The sequence below is a fragment of the Oncorhynchus keta genome, chromosome 4, assembly GCF_023373465.1.
Source record: "Oncorhynchus keta strain PuntledgeMale-10-30-2019 chromosome 4, Oket_V2, whole genome shotgun sequence".
Taxonomy (NCBI): Eukaryota; Metazoa; Chordata; class Actinopteri; order Salmoniformes; family Salmonidae; genus Oncorhynchus; species Oncorhynchus keta.
Genome location: NC_068424.1, coordinates 8,070,351 through 8,079,954, shown reverse-complemented (window position 1 = coordinate 8,079,954; position 9,604 = coordinate 8,070,351). Strand labels below are relative to the sequence as shown.

Below are 9,604 nucleotides of genomic sequence, written 5' to 3'. Positions count from 1 at the left end.
CTGTTGATTGGCTGATCACACTGTTGATTGGCTGATCACATCATATTCTTCAAAACCATGCATCAAAATGACCTTCTTCTTCGCTTGTTGAATTGCCTCTTTTATTCATCTTATCCCTCATGCCGCCCATCCCGTTGGTCTTTGATCAGGTGACTGTAGCTCGGTATGAAGGAACTCACGCTGGTGTCCTCCCTGTCTTCACAGGTGGCTGGTGTTGGGGAGAAAGGCGAGAAGGGCGAACCCGCTGTGATTGAACCTGTAAGACCCAAAAACACGGCTGCTTTTTTAAGGGAACGTGTGTAGAGAATACACATTGTGTCATACAGGAAGTTGAAAGAAACTGTTTGGTTATGAATGAATGTTTTCTTCCGTATAGAGACAGGATGCAGTGGGATGGACGGTATTTCTGTTTTAATTGTGATGTAACACGATGTAAAACACTGCTGTGTTTTTATTCTCTCTGTCCCATTTCTTCAATCCTGTCGTCTGTCCATCACGTTTAGGGCATGCTGATTGAAGGCCCTCCTGGACCTGCAGGCCCAGCTGTGAGTAACACATATCTATTCATCCTGAGGCCAAGGAGGCGTCCAGAGATGGCACCCTATTCCCTTTGTAGTGCACTAGTTTTAACCAGGAGCCATAGGGCTCTGGTGAAAACTAGTGCACTAAATCTCTACTCAAACTTAAATGACACTTAAATTGAGTGTCTTACTGTATGTGACTTAGTGACTTAGTCTCAGTCTACAGGGCTTTATCTCAAGTCAGGATTGAGGCCTATGTAACAACATGGCTGTGCCTCAGTTTGATTGGGTTGTGTTTCTGTAGGGTCTCCCGGGCCCCCTGGGTCTACATGGACCCCCTGGTGTCGCTGGAGATCCGGGTGACAGGGTGAGTCTCTCTACCTGTGTACCTGCCGTTCTCTGTCGTTCTCTCTCTCTCTCTCTCTCTCTCTCTCTCTGTCGTTTTCTGTCTCTCTCTGTCTCTCTCTCTCTCTCTCTGTCGTTCTCTGTCGTTCTCTGTCGTTCTCTGTCGTTCTCTGTCGTTCTCTGTCGTTCTCTGTCGTTCTCTCTCTCTCTCTTCTCTCTCGTTCTCTCTCTCTCTGTCTCTCTCTGTCGTTTTCTGTCATTCTTTCTCTGTTGTTCTCTGTTGTTCTCTGTTGTTCTCTGTTGTTCTCTGTTGTTCTCTGTCGCTCTCTGTTCTCTGTCGTTCTCTGTTGTTCTCTGTCGTTCTCTGTCGTTCTCTCTTGTTCTCTGTTGTTCTCTGTTGCTCTCTGTTGTTCTCTGTCGTTCTCTGTGTTCTCTCTCTGTCGTTCTCTCTCTGTCGTTCTCTCTCTGTTGTCTCTCTGTCTGTTGTTCTCTGTTGTTCTCTGTTGTTCTCTGTGTTCTCTTCTTCTCTGTCTGTTCTCTGTCGCTCTCTGTCGTTCTCTGTTGTTCTCTGCTCTCTGTTCTGTTCTCTGTCGCTCTCTCTCTGTCTGTCGCTCTCTGTCGTTCTCTGTTGTTCTCTGTTGTTCTCTGTCGTTCTCTGTCGTTCTCTGTCGCTCTCTGTCGTTCTCTGTTTTCTGTGTTCTCTGTGTTTTCTGTTCTCTGTCGTTCTCTGTCGTTCTCTGTCGTTCTCTGTCTGTTGTTCTCTGTCGTTCTCTGTTGTTCTCTCTCTGTTGTTCTCTGTTGTTCTCTGTCATTCTCTGTTGTTCTCTGTTATTCTTCTCTGTCGTTCTCTGTTGTTCTCTCTCTGTTGTTCTCTGTTGTTCTTGTTCTCGTTCTCTGTTGTTCTCTTCTCTCTGTTGTTCTCTGTCGTTCTCTGTCGTTCTCTGTCGTTCTCTGTTGTTCTCTCTCTGTCGTTCTTTCTCTGTTGTTCTCTGTTGTTCTCTGTCGTTCTCTCTCTGTTGTTCTCTGTCATTCTCTGTCGTTCTCTGTTGTTCTCTGTCGTTCTCTGTCGTTCTCTGTTGTTCTCTGTTGTTCTGTGTTGTTCTCTGTCGCTCTCTGTCGCTCTCTGTCGTTCTCTGTCGTTCTCTGTCGTTCTCTGTCGTTCTGTGTTGTTCTCTGTTGTTCTCTGTCGTTCTCTCTCTGTTGTTTTGTGTTGTTCTCTGTTGTTCTCTGTTGTTCTCTGTTGTTCTCTGTCGTTCTCTCTCTGTCGTTCTTTCTCTGTTGTTCTCTGTTGTTCTCTGTCGTTCTCTCTCTGTTGTTCTCTGTCATTCTCTGTCGCTCTCTGTTGTTCTCTGTCGTTCTCTGTCGTTCTCTGTTGTTCTCTGTTGTTCTCTGTTGTTCTGTGTTGTTCTCTGTCGCTCTCTGTCGTTCTGTTGTTCTGTGTTGTTCTCTGTTGTTCTCTGTTGTTCTCTGTCGTTCTCTCTCTGTTGTGTTGTTCTCTTCTCTCGTCTGTTCTGTCGTTTCTCTCTGTTGTTTTGTGTTGTTCTCTGTTGTTCTCTGTTGTTCTCTGTTGTTCTCTGTTGTTTCTGTCGTTCTCTGTTGTTCTCTGTTGTTCTCTGTTGTTCTCTGTTGTTCTCTGTTGTTGTCGCTCTCTGTTGTTCTCTCTGTTCTCTGTTGTTCTTTGTTGTTCTCTGTTGTTCTCTGTTGTTCTCTGTCATTCTCTGTGTTCTCTGTTGTTCTCTGTTGTTCTCTGTCGTTCTGTTGTTCTCTGTTGTTCTCTGTTGTTCTCTGTTGTTCTCTGTTGCTCTCTCGCTCTCTGTCGTTCTCTGTTGCTCTCTGTTCTTTGTTGTTCTCTGTTGTTCTCTGTCATTCTCTGTCGTTCTCTGTTCTCTCTGTTGCTCTCTGTTGCTCTCTGTTGCTCTCTGTTCTCTGTCGCTCTCTGTTGTTTCTCTCTCTGTTGTTTCTGTCGTTCTCTGTTGTTCTGTCGTTCTCTGTTGTTCTCTGTCTTTTCTGTCGTTCTCTGTCGTTTTGTTCGTTCTCTGTCGTTCTCGTTCTCTGTTGTTCTGTTGTTCTCTGTCGTTCTCTGTTTCTCTCTGTTGTTCTCTGTCATTGTTGTTCTCTCTCTGTTGTTCTCTCTCTGTTGTTCTCTGTTGTTCTCTCGTTCTCTGTTGTCTCTCTCTGTTGTTCTCTCTCTGTTGTTCGTTCTCTGTCGTTCTCTGTTGTTCTCTCTGTTGATTCTCTCTCTGTTGTTCTCTGTTGTTCTCTGTTGTTCTCTGTCATTCTCTGTTGTTCTCTCTCTGTTGTTCTCTCTCTGTTGTTCTTCTCTGTTGTTCTCTGTTGTTATCTGTTGTTCTCTGTTGTTCTCTGTCGTTCTCTGTTGTTTCTGTCGCTCTCTGTGTTCTCTGTCATTCTCTGTTGCTCTCTGTTGCTCTCTCTGTTCTCTCTCTGTTGTTCTCTCTCTGTCGTTCTCTGTTGTTCTCTCTCTGTTGTTCTCTGTCGTTCTCTGTTGTTCTCTCTGTTCGTTCTCTGTTGTTCTCTCGTTCTCTGTCGTTCTCTTGTTCTCTGTCGCTCTCTTCTCTGTCGTTCTCTGTCGCTCTCTTCGTTCTCTCGTTTCTTCGTTCTCTGTCGTTCTCTGTTCTCTGTCGTTCTCTGTCGTTTTCTGTTCTCTGTTCTCTGTTGTTCTCTGTTGTTCTCTCTCTGTTGTTCTCTGTCGTTCTCTGTTGTTCTCTCTCTGTTGTTCTCTGTCATTGTCTGTTGTTCTCTCTCTGTCGTTCTCTGTTGTTCTCTCTCTGTTGTTCTCTGTCGTTCTCTGTCGTTCTCTGTCGTTCTCTCGTTCTCTGTCGTTCTCTGTTGTTCTCTCTCTGTTGATCTCTGTCATTCTCTGTTGTTCTCTGTTGTTCTCTGTCGTTCTCTGTTGTTCTCTCTCTGTTGATTCTGTCATTCTCTGTTGTTCTCTGTTGTTCTCTGTCGTTCTCTGTTGTTCTCTCTCTGTTGTTCTCTGTCATTGTCTGTTGTTCTCTCTCTGTCGTTCTCTGTTGTTCTCTCTCTGTTGTTTCTGTCGTTCTCTGTTCTCTGTCGTTCTCTGTCATTCTCTGTGTTCTCTGTCGTTCTCTGTTGTTCTCTCTCTGTTGATCTTGTCATTCTCTGTTGTTCTCTGTTGTTCTCTGTCGTTCTCTGTTGTTCTCTCTCTGTTGATCTCTGTCATTCTCTGTTGTTCTCTGTTGTTCTCTGTCATTCTCTGTTGTTCTCTCTCTGTTGTTCTCTGTTGTTCTCTCTCTGTTGTTCTCTGTCGTTCTCTGTTGTTCTCTGTTGTTCTCTGTCGTTCTCTGTTGTTCTCTCTCTGTTGTTCTCTGTCGTTCTCTGTTGTTCTCTGTTGTTCTCTGTCGTTCTCTGTTGTTCTCTCTCTGTTGTTCTCTGTCGTTCTCTGTTGTTCTCTCTCTGTTGTTCTCTGTTGTTCTCTGTTGTTCTCTGTTGTTCTCTGTCGTTCTCTGTTGTTCTCTCTCTGTTGTTCTCTCTCTGTTGTTCTCTCTCTGTTGTTCTCTGTTGTTCTCTCTCTGTTGTTCTCTGTCGTTCTCTGTCGTTCTCTGTCGTTCTCTGTTGTTCTCTGTTGTTCTCTGTTGTTCTCTCTCTGTCGTTCTCTGTTGTTCTCTGTTGTTCTCTGTCGTTCTCTGTTGTTCTCTCTCTGTCGATCTCTGTCATTCTCTGTTGTTCTCTGTTGTTCTCTGTCGTTCTCTGTTGTTCTCTGTTGTTCTCTGTTGTTCTCTGTCGTTCTCTGTTGTTCTCTGTTGTTCTCTCTCTGTTGTTCTCTCTCTGTTGTTCTCTCTCTCTCTGTCGCTCTCTGTCGTTCTCTCTCTGTTGTTCTCTGTCGTTCTCTCTCTGTTGTTCTCTGTCGTTCTCTCTCTGTTGTTCTCTGTTGTTCTCTCTCTCTCTGTAGCTCTCTGTCGTTCTCTCTCTGTTGTTCTCTGTCGTTCTCTCTCTCTCTCTCTCTCTCTGTCGTTTTCTGTCGTTCTCTCTCTGTTGTTCTCTGTTCTCTCTCTGTCGTTCTCTGTCGTTCTCTCTCTGTCGTTCACTCTCTGTTGTTCTCTGTCATTCTCTGTCGCTCTCTGTTGTTCTCTGTCGTTCAGATGAAAATCGTTCTCTGTTGTTCTCTGTTGTTCTGTGTTGTTCTCTGTCGCTCTGTCGTTCTCTGTCGTTCTGTGTTGTTCTCTGTTGTTCTCTGTCGTCTCTCTGTTGTTCTGTGTTGTTCTCTGACGTTCTCTGTCGTTCTCTCTCTGTCGTTCTCTCTCTGTTGTTTTGTGTTGTTCTCTGTTGTTCTCTGTCAGGTTCTCTGTTGTTCTCTGTTGCTCTCTGTCGCTCTCTGTCGTTCTCTCTCGTTCTCTGTTGCTCTCTGTTGCTCTCTGTTGTTCTCTGTTGTTCTCTGTCATTTATCGTTCTCTGTCGTTCTCTGTCGCTCTCTGTTGCTCTCTGTTGCTCTCTGTCGCTCTCTGTCGCTCTCTGTCGCTCTCTGTCGCTTCTGTCGTTCTCTGTCGTTCTCTGTCGTTCTCTGTCGCTCTCTTGCTCTCTGTCGTTCTCTGTTGTTCTCTGTCGTTCTCTGTCGTTCTCTGTCGTTCTCTCTCTGTCGTTCTCTGTTGTTCTCTGTTGCTCTCTGTCGTTCTCTGTTGTTCTCTGTCGTTCTCTGTTGTTCTCTCTCTGTTGTTCTCTGTCGTTCTCTGTTGTTCTCTCTCTGTTGTTCTCTGTTGTTCTCTGTTGTTCTCTGTTGTTCTCTGTTGTTCTCTGTTGTTCTCTCTCTGTCGTTCTCTGTTGTTCTCTCTCTGTTGTTCTCTGTCGTTCTCTGTCGTTCTCTGTCGTTCTCTGTCGCTCTCTGTCGTTCTCTGTCGTTCTCTGTTGTTCTCTGTCGTTCTCTGTTGTTCTCTGTCGTTCTCTGTTGTTCTCTCTCTGTTGTTCTCTGTCGTTCTCTGTTGTTCTCTGTCGTTCTCTGTTGTTCTCTCTCTGTTGTTCTCTCTCTGTTGTTCTCTCTCTGTTGTTCTCTGTTGTTCTCTGTCGTTCTCTGTCGTTCTCTGTCGTCTGTGAGTTCTCTGTCATTCTCTGTCGCTCTCTGTTGCTCTCTGTTGTTCTCTCTCTGTTGTTCTCTCTCTGTCGTTCTCTGTTGTTCTCTCTCTGTTGTTCTCTGTCGTTCTCTGTCGTTCTCTGTTGTTCTCTCTCTGTTGTTCTCTGTCATTCTCTGTTGTTCTCTGTCATTCTCTGTTGTTCTCTGTTGTTCTCTGTTGTTCTCTGTTGTTCTCTGTTGTTCTCTCTCTGTCGTTCTCTCTCTGTTGTTCTCTGTTGTTCTCTCTCTCTGTCGCTCTCTGTCGTTCTCTCTCTGTTGAGAGTCTCTCTCTGTTGTTCTCTGTCGCTCTCTGTTGTTCTCTGTTGTTCTCTCTCTCTCTGTAGCTCTCTGTCGTTCTCTCTCTGTTGTTCTCTGTCGTTCTCTCTCTCTCTCTCTCTCTCTGTCGTTTTCTGTCGTTCTCTCTCTGTTGTTCTCTGTTCTCTCTCTGTCGTTCTCTGTCGTTCTCTCTCTGTTGTTCTCTGTTGTTCTCTCTCTCTCTCTCTCTTCTCTGTCGTTCACTCTCTGTTGTTCTCTGTTGGCTCTCTGTCGTTCTCTCTCTCTCTCTGTCGTTCTCTGTCGTTCTCTCTCTGTTGTTCTCTGTTGTTCTCTCTCTCTCTCTCTCTCTCTGTCGTTCACTCTCTGTTGTTCTCTGTCATTCTCTGTCGCTCTCTGTTGTTCTCTGTCGTTTCTCTGTCGTTCTCTGTTGTTCTCTGTTGTTCTCTGTTGTTCTGTGTTGTTCTCTGTCGCTCTGTGTCGTTCTCTGTCGTTCTGTGTTGTTCTCTGTTGTTCTCTGTCGTTCTCTCTCTGTTGTTCTGTGTTGTTCTCTGTCGTTCTCTGTCGTTCTCTCTCTGTCGTTCTCTCTCTGTTGTTTTGTGTTGTTTTGTGTTGTTCTCTGTTGTTCTCTGTTGTTCTCTGTTGTTCTCTGTCGTTCTGTGTTGTTCTCTGTTGTTCTCTGTTGTTCTCTGTTGCTCTCTGGCTCTCTGTCGTTCTCTCTCGTTCTCTGTTGCTCTCTGTTGCTCTCTGTTGTTCTCTGTTGTTCTCTGTCATTCTCTGTCGTTCTCTGTCGTTCTCTGTTGCTCTCTGTTGCTCTCTGTTGCTCTCTGTTGCTCTCTGTCGCTCTCTGTCGCTCTCTGTCGCTCTCTGTCGTTCTCTGTCGTTCTCTGTCGTTCTCTGTCGCTCTCTGTCGTTCTCTGTCGTTCTCTGTCGCTCTCTGTCGCTCTCTGTCGTTCTCTGTCGTTCTCTGTCGCTCTCTGTCGCTCTCTGTCGTTCTCTGTCGCTCTCTGTTGTTCTCTGTCGTTCTCTGTCGTTCTCTGTCGTTCTCTGTTGTTCTCTGTTGTTCTGTGTTGTTCTCTGTCGCTCTGTGTCGTTCTCTGTCGTTCTGTGTTGTTCTCTGTTGTTCTCTGTCGTTCTCTCTCTGTTGTTCTGTGTTGTTCTCTGTCGTTCTCTGTCGTTCTCTCTCTGTCGTTCTCTCTCTGTTGTTTTGTGTTGTTTTGTGTTGTTCTCTGTTGTTCTCTGTTGTTCTCTGTTGTTCTCTGTCGTTCTGTGTTGTTCTCTGTTGTTCTCTGTTGTTCTCTGTTGTTCTCTGTTGCTCTCACGCTCTCTGTCGTTCTCTCTCGTTCTCTGTTGCTCTCTGTTGCTCTCTGTTGTTCTCTGTTGTTCTCTGTTGTTCTCTGTCGTTCTCTGTCGTTCTCTGTCGCTCTCTGTTGCTCTCTGTTGCTCTCTGTTGCTCTCTGTCGCTCTCTGTCGCTCTCTGTCGCTCTCTGTCGTTCTCTGTCGTTCTCTGTCGCTCTCTGTCGTTCTCTGTTGTTCTCTGTCGCTCTCTGTCGATCTCTGTCGTTCTCTCTCTGTCGTTCTCTGTCGCTCTCTGTCGCTCTCTGTCGTTCTCTGTTGTTCTCTGTCGTTCTCTGTTGTTCTCTCTCTGTTGTTCTCTGTCGTTCTCTGTTGTTCTCTCTCTGTTGTTCTCTGTTGTTCTCTGTTGTTCTCTGTTGTTCTCTGTTGTTCTCTGTTGTTCTCTGTTGTTCTCTCTCTGTCGTTCTCTGTTGTTCTCTCTCTGTTGTTCTCTGTTGTTCTCTGTTGTTCTCTGTCGTTCTCTCTCTGTTGTTCTCTGTCGTTCTCTGTTGTTCTCTGTTCTTCTCTGTTGTTCTCTCTCTGTTGCTCTCTGTTGTTCTCTCTCTGTTGTTCTCTCTCTGTTGTTCTCTCTCTGTTGTTCTCTCTCTGTTGTTCTCTGTTGTTCTCTGTTGTTCTCTGTCGTTCTCTGTCGTTCTCTGTCGTTCTCTGTTGTTCTCTGTTGTTCTCTGTTGTTCTCTCTCTGTCGTTCTCTGTTGTTCTCTCTCTGTCGATCTCTGTCGTTCTCTCTCTGTCGTTCTCTGTTGCTCTCTGTTGTTCTCTGTCGTTCTCTGTTGTTCTCTGTCGTTCTCTGTTGTTCTCTGTCATTCTCTGTTGCTCTCTGTTGCTCTCTGTTGTTCTCTCTCTGTTGTTCTCTGTTGTTCTCTCTCTGTTGTTCTCTGTCGTTCTCTGTCAGTTCTCTGAATCTCTCTGTTGTTCTCTGTCATTCTCTGTTGTTCTCTGTTGTTCTCTGTCGTTCTCTGTTGTTCTCTGTTGTTCTTCTCTGTCGTTCTCTCTCTGTTGTTCTCTGTTGTTCTCTCTCTCTGTCGCTCTCTGTCGTTCTCTCTCTGTTGTTCTCTGTCGTTCTCTCTCTGTTGTTCTCTGTCGTTCTCTGTCTGTTGTTCTCTGTTGTTCTCTCTCTCTCTGCTCTCTGTCGTTCTCTCTCTGTTGTTCTCTGTCGTTCTCTCTCTCTTCTCTCTCTGTCGTTTTCTGTCGTTCTCTCTCTGTTGTTCTCTGTTCTCTCTCTGTCGTTCTCTGTCGTTCTCTCTCTGTTGTTCTCTCTCTCTCTCTCTCTCTCTCTGTCGTTCACTCTCTGTTGTTCTCTCTGTTCTCTCTCTGTCGCTCTCTGTCGTTTCTCTCTCTCTCTCTGTCGTTTTCTGTCGTTCTCTCTCTGTCGCTCTCTGACACTCTCTGAGTTCTCTCTCTCTCTCTCTCTGTTGTTCTCTGTCGTTTTTCTGTCGTTCTCTCTCTGTTCTCTGCTGTTCTCTCTCTCTCTCTGTCGTTCTCTCTCTGTTCTCTGTTGTTCTTCTTCTCTGTTGTTCTCTCTCTCTGTTGTTCTCTGTCGTTCTCTCTCTCAATTAAATTCAAGGGGCTTTATTGGCATGGGAAACATGTGCCAACATTGCCAAAGCAAGTGAGGTAGATATTATACAAAAGTGAAATAAACAATAAAAATGAACAGTAAACATTACACATACAGAAGTTTCAAAACAATAAAGATATTACAAATGTCATATTATATATATATATATACAGTGTTGTAACAATGTACAAATGGTTAAAGTACACAAGGGAAAATAAATAAGCATAAATATGGGTTGTATTTACAATGGTGTTTGTTCTTCACTGGTTGCCCTTTTCTCGTGGCAACAGGTCACAAATCTTGCTGCTGTGATGTCACACTGTGGAATTTCATCCAGTAGATATGGGAGTTTATCTGGATTTGTTTTCTAAATCTTTGTGGATCTGTGTAATCTGAGGGAAATATGTCTCTCTAAAATGGTGTTAAGGGAATTTTTATCTATAATGACTATGTATACATTTCAATCAG

At 44.8% G+C, this 9,604-nt stretch overlaps 1 protein-coding gene across 1 annotated transcript in view; it reads left to right on the top strand.

Moving 5' to 3' along the window:
* The window catches only part of LOC118382292 (collagen alpha-1(XI) chain-like), a 232,488-nt gene that overhangs the window by 42,826 nt on the left and 180,058 nt on the right, over nucleotides 1-9,604 (top strand). Inside the window, 3 exon segments of the mRNA XM_052498236.1 lie at nucleotides 205-258; nucleotides 504-545; nucleotides 826-888. Coding sequence (XP_052354196.1) covers nucleotides 205-258; nucleotides 504-545; nucleotides 826-888 — 159 coding nt within the window.